The following is a 17258-nucleotide window of genomic DNA, read 5'->3' as shown; positions in this document are numbered from 1 at the left end:
TTTTAAAAAAAAAAGAAATATATTCTTTTATATATATTTAGAAGAAATATATTTTAACATGGGCTACAGCCTTGAGGATTTAATTCCTTCCAACTCAAATGATGATGTTATAACTATATAAAGAACACATGAAAATACAAAGGGTCTTCTCAAGTAGAAAATCCTGAGACTTGTTTCTTTACCGAGAACAGCCAATTTTTGGTTTGGTTTGCATAAATTGTATAATAGGATTCGATGTTTGCTTTCCGATGTTGTCCTATCGGGGCAAAGGTTGAAGTCTTGTGTTCTTTCAGATATTTGGAATAATATTGGTTTGTCAGTGTTACATTGAGCCGTAGCTTCTTGCAAATGCTTGCATGGGGTTGTGAGGAAGCAAAAGAGAAATCATATAAAATAGATGAGGAAAAGACAAATGTGCATTTCAGCCACAAATTGTTGTGGCCCGCCAGTGGACCTGGCAGCAGATTCGGACAGTGATGAAGTTGGGGAGGAACATGGGCCAGTCCTGGAGTCTGGGGAAGGCTCTGACGAGGGCTCTGCGTTGGAGGTAGAGAGGGGGCCAGGGCCGTCAGACAGTTATCACCTCCCTTCGGAGTCAGACATCAGTGAGGCAGACGAACAGCTGGGGCCTGTTCCCAGTGTGCGCATGTGCAGAGCTGCCAGGAGAAGAGAACAACTAAGGAACAAGGGTCGACTGGGGAGTAAGGCCACAGATGGATGATGAAGGGCCCCTCCCTTAGAGAATAAAAGAGGAGCGAAAGGGGAGTGGAGTTTGCAGGAGACAATTAGTTTATTCTCCAAGCCTGATAAAGGTCGGTAATTGTGAACTATCTTGAAAGACTGTGAGAGAGGAAAGACTTTGCTGGAGAGGAATTCACTGAAAATTAAATAAAAGGGGTTTATCAGGACGTGGACTCGGCTTCGTGCTGCTGGGGAAGCCTAGGTCAGAACACGAATAATTGAAATTTCAGAACGACTGCCTTGCTAGATGGTACATGGGTTAAAGCTTCCCTTTTTTAGTTTCTCGGTGGTAAAGCCATAATCAGGTTATTTTTTTTCTGTACCTCATCTATTTTCTTAATGCTTTATTTTTATTCTCTGTATAACTATCTGAGCATGATGCTATTGTGCAGATTTAATATTATTATTATTATTGTCATTATTCTTGTTATTTAGAGCTGCAACTAGATGGCAGCAATGAGCTGGACAAATCTAATTCTGTCCCACTGCCCTCTGGTGGTGGTTTAGTTTTTTTTTTTTTTTGCAGCCAAGGCATGGTTGCATTATTATTAATATTATTATAATTATTGCTTTACTGTTGCTAATATTATTCCTCCAAGTTTCCATCATAAGGGCCTTAAGGCAATTTACAGTGGAGAACCTGGGGCAGAATCTATGAAAAACGTCACAAAGCCAAATTAAAGAGGAGATGGTAATTAGTATTTTGGATGGATCTAAATGAGGACCGAAGAATATACACTTCGGATGGGGATGAATCATCTAGATTGGTTGTGAATGTCTAAATGGCCTTTTTCTCTGAATAACAGCAAGTTAATAAACTCTGTTCCAGTTTACCTCCTCTCCTGAAATATAATCTGGCTTCATGTATTATTCTTACCTAAATAATATTGATTGCTAGGATTCGATTTTACCCATGGGTGAATTTAGCCTTTGTAATCCCGATTTTCACTTTTTAATCCTGGTTTTGGCACTATGGCCTATTCAAATCATGGTTAAAGCAAGCTATGGCCTTAATGCAGGCTATATAGGTAGTTTGTCCATAAAAGATGGGGTTTTCTACACTTTAGTGCAAAATACCAGATCTTAGCTTGTCCTTTCAGCATGAATCAGTTGGATGTTACATTTAATCTCTTGCTTTGTTGCTGTTTCATTTCATTAGTTAGTAATTAAAACTTCTATCGCTCCCCAAACAGATGCTTGAGGGGACACTGCGTTGAATCTAAATCTACCCAGATGCTTAAATATTTTTTTTTATACCTTCTCTGGGTCCTTTAATTAAATGCCCACCACCACCAAGGCTTCTCTGAGACTGCCAAATTATTCCAAATTTAGGGGAGGTATTTTGCCTGATATCTTTGTTTCTTTCATTAATAATATGGGACTTCCTGGACCAGATGAGAAAGGTTAACATAACCCTAACATAACATATTGTAGGAGGTAAACAGGATGAGCCTGAGGGAGGGAGGAGTCAAGCGTGTCGTTAGTCTTGAGTCCCTGCGCACCCACAAGAGATCTAAGTTGCTTAATGCATTGTAAGCCGCCCTGAGTCTCCGGAGAAGGGCGGCATATAAATCAAATTAAAAAAAAAAGTCCAAATCATCTTGAATTCCTGTGACTCTTACCTACTGCTTAATATCCTTGAACCACTACTAGCTTAGATTCTTGTAGAGAGTTTAAGCTTGCAATAAATCTTTATTCACATTTGAACTGCTTAGATCTTCTAATTTCCCTGGTGCACGACACATATTTTATTTTATTTTTGCACTGAGTCAGACGCATTTTGGGGGGATGCCACAAGAAGGTTATTAACTTTCCATTCATAATGCCTATTGTTTGGTAATTCTGAAGCAAAGGCTTGGGGTTGTTTTCAGATGCATTCATTGCTTTTGGCCCCTGTTGAAACTAAATCCTGTTGTGTGTCAGAGAGGGTTTTATGTACCACTGCTGTTTGGTTTTCTACTATTTCTACATGTTGTGATGGTATTTTATTTTTTTTAAAATTTTGTGTTAGCAACATTTATTCATTTTATTTAAATTTATTCATCAAATTACAAATTTGAACAAGCAAAACGAACAAAATAAAATTAAAATGTGACAGTGACAATGAGCACATTAGTGGATTTGCGGATGCCCCCGTAGGAACCTCGAAAATAATGGGTTGAGGTCTACAGAAGTTAAATCAGAATTAAAACTGTGAAAGTTAGTCGCTGAGACAACTGAATCGGATAAGGTATTCCAGACAACTCTGTTACGAAGAAATTTTTACCATCGAGTTTAAAGTGGTTTCCGTTAAGTTTAAAGCTGTTGTTCGCATGAGTTACATTCCGATTAAAACTAAAAAAAAAAGTCACCAATAGGAACGTTACTATTTATGATTTTGTATGCAATGCCTAAATCAGGCATGTTTGTGGAAGTACACTTTTATTTGTTAATATCTTAAAACTAGCACAAAAAGTCAAAGTGAAAAATCGGAAAGGTTTTTAGAATTTGATTTTAAAGAAAATTTGGTGCCTCTGTCTCTATGTATGTATCTCTGGGTCTCTCTGTGTGTATGATAACATTCCAAGATTTTGTCTATGGATATTCTCCATCATCCATTGTTGCCCCAAAGGTGCTTTTTCTTCAAGAGGCAACTGGACTTTCTGGTTTTTCTTTGCAGACGTTTCTCTTCTCATCCAAGAAGCTTCTTCAGCTCTGACTGGATGGTGGGGAAGCGTCAGAGCCGAAGAAGCTTCTTGGATGAGAAGCGAAACGTCTTCAAAGAAAAACCAGAAAGTCCAGTTGCCTCTTGAAAATACACCTTTGGGATTCTAAGATCTTGTTTCAGAGAAGATTTGCTTGTAAGACCCTCACTAGTACAAAATAAAGCCCCAAGCAAAAACAAGCAATAAAAAACCACCTCTCGGAAAATAGAAGACAAGCAAAAAATAACTTCGCAGCAAAACCTGCGAACAAATAAAGTATTAAACGATTAATATAAGTGGAAAAAGTAACAAGAGAGAGAGATAAAACTTTAGACCTAAGTGTAATTGTGGAAAATCAATAAAATGAGATTCATTAAACAGATAAATAGGAAAAACCAAACCCTTTGGTAAAATGGCATCATTCCATGTGTCATTTTACTCTTAGAAAAAGATTAGAATAAGCAACATATTTATCTCCTATTTTGCTCGTTTCCAAAATTCTTAAATTTGGCAAAGGTTTTTAAATAGCGACAGTATTTTGATTAGCATCCTGGTCAAATTTGTAATTAGAATAAGTTGAATCTAACTTTATTCACGCTAAGGACAAAATTCATTAACATCCGTGGTACTTGTATGTCTGAATTAGATTCAAACCAGCAGATGAAATGTTATTAATGGATGAGGTTTATTTTTTTGGTGCAAAGAAAGAATTTTTTCCCACAGGAAATACTGATTGCTGATCCTTAACTGGATTGTTCCTTTTTTTTTTTTTCTTTATTCCTCCACTACTTCAAGCCATTTTTAGACTCTTTTTTTTTTAGCCCTTAAATAATATAATATAATATAATTTAATTAATTCAATTTATATGCCGCCCCTCTCCGAAGACTCAGGGCGGCTATAATGTGAGCTTGTGGCCTTGTTTATAATTCTATAACCCCTTCATAACAGCTCTTAGCCTATATACGTAAAATGAAGTCGAAATACTTTGGGGAATTGATTTGGAGTTCGTTCAAATGTGCTTTGCAGAAAGTAGAATCATTTCAAATAAAGTTTTGAGATAGGGCGGTCAAATTACTGTAAATATGTAGCAAAAAAAAAAAGAAAGAAAGAAAGAAAAGAAATATGCCCGGCAGCCATTTGCATTTGTGTTGACCAATCGACTGGTATGGATAATTTTTGTATGAAATAAAGTGAAACCTTTGGCTCAGGATGTGCTTGAGAATGTAAAATTAAATGTTTGGCATTTAAAAGACAACTGTGTACACAACCGAAAACGGTAGAACATCCTCTAATGCTGAGGGGTAGGGGGTTGTGGGGGGTGGGGTGGGGGAAGTGGTAGGGGTGGGTGGGTTTGCATTTGTTATGTAATTTCTTTAACCATGAAATGTAACAAATGCCTTGTACTTGTGTAAATCGCAATAAAAGCAATGAATTGAGCAGCTGTATGGTCTTTGAAAGTGCTTTGGTTGTGGAGAAAATAATACGGGACCGTTCGCGAAATAATGCTTATCCTTTATTTTTTTTTGCAATGACTTCCTTAATGCCTTTTTTTTTCTTTTCCTGCACATTGGTCATCTCATAGGACAATGAGAAAATTGTAACCAAATCATAGAACGGTCTACAATTCCCCCAACATGTTTTATTTTTTTTTGCCCTGCTACTTTGTCTACGGTATACAGTAGTGGCCAAAATTGTGGAAACCTTGTGGGAAAAGTATATTTTTGATGGCTAATAACACCACTTTTTTTTTTTTTTTTTGAGTTTCCAGATAATCATATTCCATTGCTGGAATGGCCTGGGAATAGCCCAGACCTTCACCCAATGGAAAATCTATGGAGCCGACTAAAGAAACTGGTTAGTCAGAAGCGACCCAGCAATAAAACCCAGTTAATCGAAGCAACCCTTCAATCTTGGTTTCACATTAGAACAGCTACAGAACTAAAAAGACTTGGTTCACTCCATGGGAAGACATTGTAAGGCCGTAATTCATGCTAAAGTTTACCCAACTAAGTATTAACTGACAGGATGATAATTTTTGTATATCTCGTTTTTTCTATGGTGATCATTTTTGTACATCTCATTTTTTTCTACGTTTCACTTTTCTTCTTTATACTGTAAATGCTGTTCTAATAGCAAATCCTTCATAAAAGTTATTGCATTCCATTCTTGAATTATCTTTCCATTGATATATAATTTTATGGTACTACTCCCCAAAAAAGTTGTTAGCTACTTTTAGAAAATACACTTTTCCCAAAAGGTTTCCACAATTTTGGCCACTACTGTAACTAACTAGCCATCTTTTCGAAAGCATTTAATCTTTCCTACCATCCTTAAGATGGCCTAAGACCGTAATAAAGATTTGTTTTGACTCATCTATAATTTTGCCATTCAGCAAAATTGATCTAGAAAGATAGAGGCTCTTGAGCCCTGCTATTTCCGTCCCACAAATATTCTGCTGAAATGTTTTCCTTCGACTTTCTTCACCTGTGTCTCATCTTATCCAATTCATGGGAGGAATGGACAGTGCCATGAGCTCAGGCCCCTGGATCAAGATTAGAAATCGTGTTCCTCCTCTTTCGCTTGCACGGTTCGAGAAGGAATTGCCGCCTTCTCCTTGCTCAAATGTAAAAAAGCCAAACAAACAATAATCTCATGCATTTGAAAAAGCTAAGGAGCGGTACAGTGGCCTACAAGTGGAGCTCTTGCCTCACAATCAGGAGTTCGATCTTAGGTAACAGCAGATATTTCTCTCTCTGGGCACAATGAGAAAATATCTGCTGCAAACTTCGCATTGGCGACAGGAAGGGCATCCGGCTGGTAAACGCTCAGCTCCATTCAGTTGCCCCGACTCCACCCTGATGCAAAGGATTACGGGATCATTAAAAGACACCCCCCCCCAAAATTGAAAAAGCTAAATTTTAAAACTGTGAAAAGATGCCAAACCGCCATCTTTTTATAAAGATCTTTTATAATAAATGAAGAAAATGTTCTGTTTCGTTTCGAAGATAAGCCTTGGCTTCGTATAGGGAAAAAAAAAACACCTTAGATTTTGGACGGGTGCTCCTGCTTTTTCACTACTTTTGCTTGTTAGTTTTATGATGTTTGAAATTGGTGTTATAAACGCTCCAGAGGGGCCCTTGTGCTCTCTGAGCTTGGTTGTTTTCTTGCAGAGTTTCATTACCCAAACTAAGTAACTTCATCCAGGCACCAACTTCAGCATCTGTGATAATGTTACCTAGTTTGCATCATAAACAGTGGTGGGATTCAGCCGGTTCGGGCCAGTTCGGGCGAACCGGTAATTAAATTGCTGGCTGGGCCCCGCCCTGCCCCTTCCACACACCCCATTTTGGCTCCCAGGTACAGTAACTTTAGGGAGGCCTCCTAGGCCCAAAATGGGGCATGGGGGGTGCAGCACAGCCCCCCCACGGCCAGTTTTCTGCTCCCAGGAGGCTTCAGGGAGGCCTACTAGGAGCAAAGTGGGACATGGGGGGGGGCACATCCCCCCCGCTGCCCGTCTTTGCACCCAGGGGGGTGCAGGAGGCCAAGTGCTGCCTGTCACATCCCCTGGCCACGCCCACCATGGCCACACCCAGCCAGCCAGTCATTAGAGCAGACAACCATTTGTTAAATTATTTGAATCCCACCAGTGGTCATAAAATGTCTGCAAGAAAAGAACCAAGTTCAGAGAGCGCCAAGGACCCCTTATTTCAACCCCGAGCTACAAATATTCTCACCTATCGGATCCAGACAACATCTGGATTTGATCTACTATCCTCAGAAAGATTTCTGGCTGCACAACTCTATCTTCACACAATGTATTACAGCAGGGGTGACTAACTTCCGGTCCATGGACCAGACCGGTCCCCGGCATGCCAGAAACCAGGCCACGCAAACAAGTGAAGCCCCATTTGCGGGATGCAGGCAGTACATGAAACCACGACCCCTCCAATCCACAAAATAACCTCTTTCCACGGAATCAGTCCCTGGTGCCCAAAAGGTTGGGGGCCACTGTATTACAGGGAGCTAAAATACACAATTAATGAATTCGGGCCTTCTGATGTCTTATGGCCCCTTTTTATTTTACAGAGCCTTCTGCTGTTTTACAGCGCATTGACCAAATGTTATGGCTTGCTGTATTATCCAAATATCAAACAATCACTGACTCCAGGTAGCTAAACGTCCACCAAATCTTAGCTATATTGTAAGCTACCGTTTCTGGAAAGCTACAGTGGAAGCCATTTTGGATCCAGATCAAGCTTGGTTTAAAAACCCATAGAAACTGGAGGATGCAATGCAAGTTACATATAATTAACTGAGTTTCTTAGCGTAGGACAGGGGTGTCAAACTCAAGGCCTGTGGGCTGCATCCGGCCCATGGGGTCACCTTGGAAACAGCGAAGGACCGGCTCACGGTGCCTCTGCCAGTGAAAACGGAGCTCAGGAGGGTTGCAGGAGGCTGTCGCAGCTGGAAACGGAGCGTGCGACAGCCGTATGCGGTCCTCCTGAGCTCCATTTTCGCTGGCAGATGGTTGCAGGAGGCCATCGCAGTTGAAAACAGAGCTTGGGAGCCCATTTTCACTGGCAGAGCCCTCGGGCCACCACAGATGTCCCCCGACATAAGTGTTGTCATGGTTAAGAAGTCACAACCACAGGATAGTAATCCTTCTCCTTTTTAACATGCAGGCATCACACAAGAAAGGAAATGGTTTTGTGACTACCATCTTCAATTTTTTTTTTTGATTCGCACATATCCTGGGCACTAGTGGCTAGTTAACAGATCTAATCTAAACAGATCTAAACAGATCTTCAATCAATTGAAGAAGTTGGCTGTTGGCATTGACTATACTATATCAGGAATGGTCAAGCATAGTTAAATTCAGATTTTAAATGAAGCCAGCTAAGCAGCACTCTGCTTTTCGATTATACCACAAAATGATAATGATCAAATCCATAACATTTCTGATGAGAGTGCAATGTGTAAACCTGTTTAGCTATACCACATCGTTTTGCATATCCCAATAAAGGTAGTCCTCCACTTACAACAGTTGACTTAGTGACTGTTCGAAGTTACAATGGCCCTGAAAAAAGTGACTTATGACCATTTTTCACACTTATGACCATGGCTGCTCATGTGATTTATATTTGCATGCTTGATAACTAGTTCATATTTTTGACGGTTGTAATATCCCAGGGTCATATAATCACCTTTTGCAACCTTCTGACGAGCAAAGACAATGGGGAAACCTGAGTCACTTAAAAACCAGGCAGGGGTGAAATCCAGCAGGTTTTGACAGGTTCTGGAGAACTGGTAGCGGAAATTTTGAGTAGTTCGGAGTAGTTCGGAGAACCGGCAAATACCACCTCTGGCTGGCTCCAGAGTGGGGCGGGAATGGAGATTTTGCAGTATCCTTCCCCTGCGGGGCGGGAATGGAGATTTTGCAGTATCCTTCCCCTGCCACGCCCACCAAGCCACGCCCACCAAGCCATGCCCACAGAACCGGTAGTAAAAAAATTTGGATTTCACCACTGCAACTGGGTTATTAAATTAACACGGGGATTCACATAACAAATGTGGCAAGAAAAGTCATAAAATGGGACAAAACTCACTTAACGAATTTCTCACTTAACAACATAAATTTTGGGTTCAACTATGGTTGTAAGTTGAGAACTACCTGTAGTGTATACCCTAAAATAAACTCTATATAAATTGAAAATCCTCCCATTAAGGAGAAGGAGTTGGAAATTCTGGTGTGGACTAAAGAATCATAGCAGGGCCAGGTCTGGTTAGTAATCGGATGTGAGATCACCAGTGGTCTCCACGGACTGTGACACTGTTGTCAGCGACAAAATTTATGAGCCAGCAGTTTGCTGCAGCCATCAAAAAAAGCTAACACTGTCCTAGGCTGCCTTCAAAGAGGAATAGAATCAAGATCATATAATGTGTTAGTATCACTTTATAATGCCTTGCTAAGGTCACACTTGGAGTGTTGTGTCCAGTTTTGGTCACCACAATTTAAAAAAAGATGTTGAGACTCTAGAAAGAGTGCAGGGAAGAGCAACCAAGATGATTAGGGGACTGGAAGCTAAAACATATGAAGAACGGTTACAGGAATTGGATTTATCTAGTTCAGGGGTCGGCAACCTTAAATACTCAAGGAGCCACAAAGTTCCTAACTGGAAGCCCCCATTCAATTCTGAAGTCCGGTTCCCCCACCATAGAGTTTCCTCCTAGCGCGGCGTCCTTTTTCCTCTACCTGTCCTAACCGAAAGCCCTATCAATTGTGGAACCGACCAGCAACAAGGAGCCACAACAGAGGGATGAAAGAGCCACATACGGCTCCAGAGCTGCAGGTTGCTGACCCCTGATCTAGTTTAATGAAAAGAAGGATCAGGGGTGACATGATAGCAGTCTTCCAATATCTAAGGGGCTGCAACAAAGAAGGGGGGGGGTCAACCTATTCTCCAAAGCACCCGAAGACGGAACAAGAAACAATGGATGGCAACTAATAAGGAGAGGACCAATGTAGAAATAAGGAGAAATTTCCTGACCGTTAGAACAATTAATCAGTGGAATGGCTTGCAACGGCTTGCCTTCAGAAGATGTGGGTGCTGGAGGTTTCTAAGAAGAGATTGAATGACCACTTGGTATAAGGTCTCCTACATGAGCAGAGGGTTGGACTCAAAGATCTCCAAGGTCTACTCTCCAGCTCTTTTGATCTGTTGCTCCAATCATAGGCATCATCACTATGCAAACTCTGGCTCACGTATGTGCATGAGTTGGCCCAATGCATGTTAAAAAAGGATGGCGTTTGTGTTGCAATGTGACCATGCTTATTTGGTCATTTGGTCTTCCCTCCGATAGACACCCATGGAGAGGGCAAATCAGTTTGGAAGTATCTGTGTAGTCCAAGCAGCTGAGCTTAACTCAAGAACCTCTTTACCTTTTCTTAAAACAACAAAAATGTACATGAATCAATTAGGGGCCGTGGCTAGGAAATTCCCCGTCCCCTACTATAATTGTGCAGACCTATGCATGTTCCTTATAAAACAAGCCTCTTGATGGAAGCTACAATTCTAGATAAATATATATTGGGACTTGATTGTTCTGTCCCCATCTCACACACGCACACCAGCAGTCGACCAAGAGTTACAATAAACCAGCAGACAAGAATTTCCTTTGATAACAGAATTGGCAGCAACCCAGTGGCTGCTTGTCAAAAGTTTTTACTTACAAAGGGAGGTTTATCTCCTCCGACCAAAACATCAAAGTAAGTCCACAAAAGCCAAAGAATAGTCAAGTCCAGTCCAAAAATCAATCCAAGCAGAGCATATAACAAAGTTTCAGAAATGCAGAATGACTTGCTAGCTTTCAGTTTTGTCCGTCACAAAGCCTGAATGGCCACCACACCCCCTTTTATCCCCTGTGGGGTGTGGTCCAGTGACTCAGCTTAATCTCTGGCACGCCTCCTTCTCTGCTGCGCGTGCTTGTCTTTCCGACGCTGTCGGGAATCCAGCGAAGACTTATCTCCGTCGCTGTCTAACTGCGGCTGCTCGGAAGTGCCTGGCTCCTGGCCTATCTCTTGGCCTTCAGAAGACACATGAGGCATTGCCAGAGAGGAGGGTCCTGGAGAGGGGGGCCTTGCCAACTCCTCTCCTTCACTTTCGGAGTCTTCTCCCTCCGATAAGATGGGCTCGGGGGTCGGAGTCACAACATTGACAGATGTTCTGACCCAGCTCCCCAAACATGACAAACCCTCTGTAGTTAAATAAATGATTCCTTTATTAGGAGCGCCAGCAGCCCTGGCAAAAAAGTCTCTCTCTCTCACACACACACACACACATACACCCCCCCCACACACACACACAGCAGGAAGATGAATAGTTGTCTGCCACACCTATTCCTCTCTGCCCCCTGCCTTTTATCCCCAGAGCTAGGGTGGGGCTTCACTAGCAGCGGTGGCTCTTCCGTCCCAAGGATCAGCCCACAGATTTCCACTGCTCTCCTCTCCTGCACATCCATACGTCAGGCACTGGACCCAGCTGTTCCTCCCTCATGAGCCACCTTCAAACCTGGGGGCTATTGACTCTCCATCTGAGGACTGACGGACAGTCCAGGCTCCACCTCTTTCTCTCTCTCTCTCTCTCTCTCTGCCAGCTCCATTCCCTCTTCCCCCTCAGAGCTCTCAGGTTGCCTTGATGCTGACCCTGACTCCCATGCCTCCTCCTCCTCCTCTGATTCGGCTGCTGGAGGGGCCGGCGGCTGACAGGCCACAACAATAGGACTGGCTTCCAAATATACAGGTAGTCCTCAACTTACGACCACAATTGAGCCCAACGTTTCTGTTATTAAATGAGACATTTGTTAAGTGAGTTTGGCCCCATTTTACTTCTTGCCACAGTTGTTAAGTGAATCACTGCAGTTGATAAGTTAGTAACACGGTTGTTAAGTGAACCTGACTTCCCCGTTGACTTTGTTTGTCAATGGTCATAAGTATGAAGCAGTTGCCAAGTGTCTGAATTTTGATCCCCTCTCGGTGTGGATGCTACAAAGGTCGTAACTGTGAAAAACGGTCCTAGGTTACTTTTTTTCAGTGCCGTTGTAATTTGAACGGCCACTAAACGAATTGTCGTAAATTGAGGACAATCTGCATAGATAATCAACGATGAACAATCTTACTTGGGCTGATTCACGAGTAGCTCCGTTTGCCTGACAATATATTTGTCTAAAATGGCAGCATCGTTCAGTCAGCTTTCCCCAACTTGGTGTCTTGTAAATATTTTGGACCCAATTTAATTAAAATTCACAAAGGTGTGCCAAAAAAAAAAGAACAGAGGGCATTAGGTTGAAGAAGGTTGAATAACAAAAAACGCTCTTGTCGATGGTGAGAAGATAAAAGTAAAATCCTTCCCAAATCTACATGCTGTGACAAAATTTGTCACAGCGGCTTTCAACAAAAGTTCAAGAGAAGTTAAACCAAAGAGGACGAATGGCTGCCTGACAGATTGAAATGAATTTGTACAACTTTGTATCCTTTGACGATTATTGCTGTGGTCTATTGAAACGATAAACCTACTGAAGCAAATCCCAGTGCGTATATCCTCCACAGACTTCCAAGCATTTCCTCTGATAGACCCAATTTAGACTCCATCATAAACACGCTTGAAAAATTAAAAGGCAAGGTTACTTCATCGGACCAAAGCTCCTTGGCACTTTCATTCAAACTCTCGTGGGAAAAATCAGCCCTGTTGCTTGTTCTCAATCCTGCATTTCCAAAAATGTGCTTTGAACCTTGGAAAATGAAAGACAGCACTGTAAACCGCTTAGAAAGGGCTGTAAAGCACTGTGAAGTGGTATATTTATTTATTGATTTGTTTGTTTGTTTTAATTTGTATACCGCCCTTCTCCAACAGGACTCAGGGCGGTGAACAGCCACCGTAAAACACAACATATAAAATCTAAAAACAGTTTAAAAAACATTAAATAACTTTGGCCATCAATTTAAAACAACCCAATTAAAACCAATTACAAATTAAAACCAATTACAAATTAAAAAGGATGGGATCAAGCCAGCCCGGCTAGATGAAATAGATGTGTTTTCAGGGCCCAACCCAACGAAAAATCCGGAGGTCTGGTATCATGCGTATCTCTGGGGGTAGGTCGTTCCAGAGGGCAGGTGCCGCTACAGAGAAGGCTCTCCCCCTGGTGGTCGCCAGCTGACATTGTCTGGCGGACGGCACCCTGAGGAGGCCCTCTCTGTGCGAGCGAACTGACCGGTGGGAGGCTATTGGCGGCAGAAGGCGGTCTCGTAGATACCCTGGCCCTAAGCCATGGAGCGCTTTAAAGGTGGTCACCAACACCTTGAAGCGCACCCAGAAGACCACAGGAAGCCAGTGCAGCTCGCGCAGGAGAGGTGTCACATGGGAGCAGCCCGTCCGAGTTCTATTGCTATGGGCAGACAGTTCAGGGATAGTGGTTAGCCAAGTCCTATACCATGGAGAACTTCATAGGGAACCTTGAATTGCACCTGGAAGCCTATAGTAAGCGGTGTATCTCACAAAGCAAAGGTTCAACCACCTATGCCTCTGCATTCTGGAGCAGCGACAGCTTCTGAGCTGTGTTCAAGGGCAGCCCCACCTGGAACACATTGCAGTAATCCACATCTGAGGTCCACATCTAAAGCACCTCCATGGCTGTTCGGAGGTCCTCCCAGTCCAGAAACAGTTCGCGGATAGAGGATGAATCCATCCAAACCAGTGGTGGTATTCAGCTGGTTATATCCGGTTCGGGCAAACCAGTAGCGCCGGCTGCGGGAGGCTCTGCCCACCCGCCCGGACGTCATCACGTCCTGTTTTTGATGCTCTGTGCATGCGCAGAAGGCCCTGCGCATGCCCGGAGGTGGTGCGTGCGAGCAGAGCGTGCGCCTGCACTCACATTTGCGAATTGGTAGCGAAGGTAAGTGAATACCACCCCGATCCAAATGCTTTCCTAAACCAGCTACCACTTTTTCTTCAAGTAGGAGCTGCAAGTTCAGGGAGACCCTCAATTTGTGTACCAAGTCCCAATGAAAGAATGGAAAATGTTCAATTCAGAGTGGTCATAATACCCACAGCTGCTCAATGTTGCTAGGGCCAAGTCTGAATCTATCCCACCCTGTCCAGATACAAACACACTGGGACGAGACTTCAAAAATTCACTTCGTTGACCAAGTACACATCTCAGTATCACCTTTATATATACTTTATTCCCAAATTATGTAGATAGTATGTACTTATGTGGGTATATTAAATTGGAGAGGCTAGATATCCAGATGTTTACAACCCAAATCTGGTAGCCCAATGTAACAGATGTTCTGGTCTTCACCTTTTAAGTTTCTGGTTGAAATCATGAATCCTGTCCCAAGCAGATGGACATCATCTGCTACTACGCTCTCAGATACCATGTTAGAACCTGGCCCCTTCTAAAGCCAAGATCAAAAAAACCTATAGTTTAAAAGGATAATAATATTTCACTTTTGTTGCCTGCAGAAGAGGAGTTGACATTCGGTGCTGTACATTTCAATCCTTATCCATTCTAAACATTGAGAAATGATGTTCTGGTTCTACCATAGCCTGTTCCTTTTTTAAGAGAAGAATTGTTCTACAACTGTAACATGGGTCTGTCCTGAGTGACCTGGTCTACCCTCTTAACAGGCCAGCTCTGGACCTGTTTGACCTCATGTATCCTTACTCTCCTTGAAACCGTGAGCCATGGTAGAGAATGGATTCCTATATGTGTCAGTGGGCCACAAACTTGTGAGTGCATCACCCATAAAATGTACACCCGAGAGCCTTCCGAAATTCAGATGACCGAACGCCAATCTGCACTGTTGACCCTCATGGTGTGTTCCTAATTTTCTTCCTTGGCTGCTAAAGCTCTGTGTCTAACTTTTCAGTTTAAATGCACTTGGTGAAGCAAAGAAATTTCGGGGTGGGGAATAAACCTTCTCCTCTTGGGTTCCAGAAGGTAAGAAGGAAGCTTTGAGCCCAGCTGACAAGCTAAGACCTGAATGTTCTAACCACCGTCGTGTCACACCGGTTTCCTTTCCTCTGGCTGTCTCGTGTATACAGTACTGTGCGTTTTGCGCTCTCAATGGTTGTGACTAAGCATTGCCGTCACTTTGCAGGAGTTCTGTGTATCTAACCCTTTCTCTTGTCGACCTTCTTTTGCATGCCTCCGAATACAGTTAGCTGTGCGATCGATGCATGTCGAAAGAAGTTCTAATCTCTGTTTTTCGTCTCTCTGTTACCACCAGGCCTCCTGAACCCGTTTACAGCACTGTGAACAAATTCTGTGATAAGCCACCTTCTCCTAGGCATTATTCCCCTGTCGAGTGTGACAAAAGCTTCCTCCTTTCAGCTCCCTACCCCCACTACCACATAGGCCTGCTCCCTGACTCTGAAATCATCAGGTACTGCATGTGCTTATTCCTCCTTTTCCACATGTGAGAATGCATGGGTGTCACAGAAGGGGAGAGGAGATAGGATCTACATGCCACCCACGCCCAGGGGTGGGCTTCAAAATTTTTAGCAAGGGGTTCTCTGCCTGGTTGCTGGGTGGGTGTGGCCATGGTGGGTGTGGCCTAGACAGCCTCCTGAACCACGGTGGGGGTGGGGCATTTGTGCCCTCCCCAGGCTCCGGAGGCTTTCTTTGAGCCTCCAGGAGGGTGAAAACGGCCTCCCCAGGCTCCGGAGGCTCTCTGGAGGCTGGAAACAGACCCCTTTCTGGCCTTCCCGAACTTCCAGTAGGCCCGTTTTTTGCCCTCCCCGAGCCTCTGCACGCGCCCTGCACTTACCTGCATCCAAAATGGGCTGCGTGGGGACTCCTGGGAGGGGCGGGAAGGGGTGGGAAGGGCCAGCCAGGAATGGGATTTGGGGGTTCTCCGAACTGCACATAATCTTAGCTAGAGGTTCTCCTGAACTCCTGAGAACCCCCAGCAACCCACCTCTGTGTATGCCCACCTCTCCGAGACTCTCTCTTGATTGATGAGAAACACGAGACAAACACCAACTCTCTCAAATCAAGAAAATTCAGTCAGGAGAGCTGGGAGCCCTGGTGGCATTTGAGCCCTTTGGGGGTGGGATCCTACCAAAAGTGGGAAGTTGCATTACGTGGATATTGGATACCTTAACTCTGGGTTGACACCTCCAAATGTTGCAGCCCTTTAAAGAACTTTTCACGTCTACTGACGATTCAAGTTGGAGCCTTCTGTAGATTTTGTAGATTCAAGTTGGAGTCTTCTGCCGTCTCATTTACATCTCTGGGTGGTTCGGTGATAAACCTTTCAGGCAGAGTATTGTGCTCGTAGGTCAAGACAGTGGTGGGATTCAAATAATTTAAGAACCAGTTCTCTGCCCTAATGACCAGCTGGGTAGGTGTGGCTCAGTGGTCATGTGACTGGGGTGTGCGGCCAACTCAACGTCACTGTGTACTTTGCCTTAGCTGTTACAATGTAATTAGGGTTAACCGGAGAGGCAGTTTCTGTAAATAGGGCAATAAAGATTAGGCTAGAAATACCACCAGAATGTTTCCTTTCTGCCTTCCTTACAGGATTAGCCCTGTAAAGTGGAAAAAAACAAAATGAGATTTCTTCCAACAACCGGTTCTCCGAACTGCTTAGAAAGTTAACAACTGGTTCTCCCGAATAGGTGCGAACTGGTTGAATCCCACCACTGGGTCAAGATCATTCATCTGTGCTGAGTTGTAGGACTCATAAATGAAAGATGGAGAAATGAGCAATAAGGAAGACAATACAGGTGGTTTTTTTTTTCTTTTTTTAAGATGCAAGGAATTGGGTGGCAGAGAGAATTCTGAAAGAGAAAGTGGGGGAGAGATTCTCGGTAGACCTTCGTTCTTCCACAAATGGTCCATCTTCTGATGTGTATCTGAGATTATGGCTTTAGTCTGTTATTGCTTCACCAACAAAGTAGCAGATGAAGATTAAATCAATATAAATGTAGACTGACGTAATTTTAGTTAAGAAAATTTATATTTTGCAACCAAGGAGAGAAGCAACCTAGAACTAAGGAGAAATTTCCTAACGGTGAGAGCAATCAACCAGTGGAACGCCTTGCCTTCAGAAGTTGTGGGTGCTCCATCACTGGAGGCTTTCAAAAAGAGGCTGAACAGCCATTTGTCTAAGATGGTATAGGACCGTGATGGCGAACCTATGGCACACAGAGCCCTTTCTGTGGGCACGTGCACAGTTGCCAGCTGCTCTTCTGGTTTTCAGCACGCCAGCCAGCTGGTCTTCATGGGCACCAGAGCACCAGAAAACAGCCTGAAAATGGCCAAAA

The 17258-nt window shown here is 43.3% G+C and overlaps 1 protein-coding gene across 29 annotated transcripts in view; it reads left to right on the top strand.

Annotated features, from left to right (window-relative positions):
• The window catches only part of DLG2 (discs large MAGUK scaffold protein 2), a 1136581-nt gene that overhangs the window by 904129 nt on the left and 215194 nt on the right, over positions 1 to 17258 (top strand). For 18 of the 29 annotated variants that reach the window (XM_087895787.1, XM_087895810.1, XM_087895791.1 and 15 more), the window contains one exon: positions 15218 to 15373. The exons of the other annotated variants lie outside the window; for them this stretch is intronic. In XM_087895787.1, the coding sequence (XP_087751913.1) occupies positions 15218 to 15373 (156 nt within the window). The remainder of the gene's footprint in view (positions 1 to 15217; positions 15374 to 17258) is intronic. 29 annotated transcript variants of the gene reach the window in all.

This window comes from Pantherophis guttatus, chromosome 5 (genome assembly GCF_059756535.1).
Source record: "Pantherophis guttatus breed Tessera chromosome 5, ASM5975653v1, whole genome shotgun sequence".
In the NCBI taxonomy this organism is placed as follows: Eukaryota; Metazoa; Chordata; class Lepidosauria; order Squamata; family Colubridae; genus Pantherophis; species Pantherophis guttatus.
The sequence above is the reverse complement of the archived record's forward strand: the minus strand, read 5'-3'. Positions and strand labels throughout refer to the sequence as shown.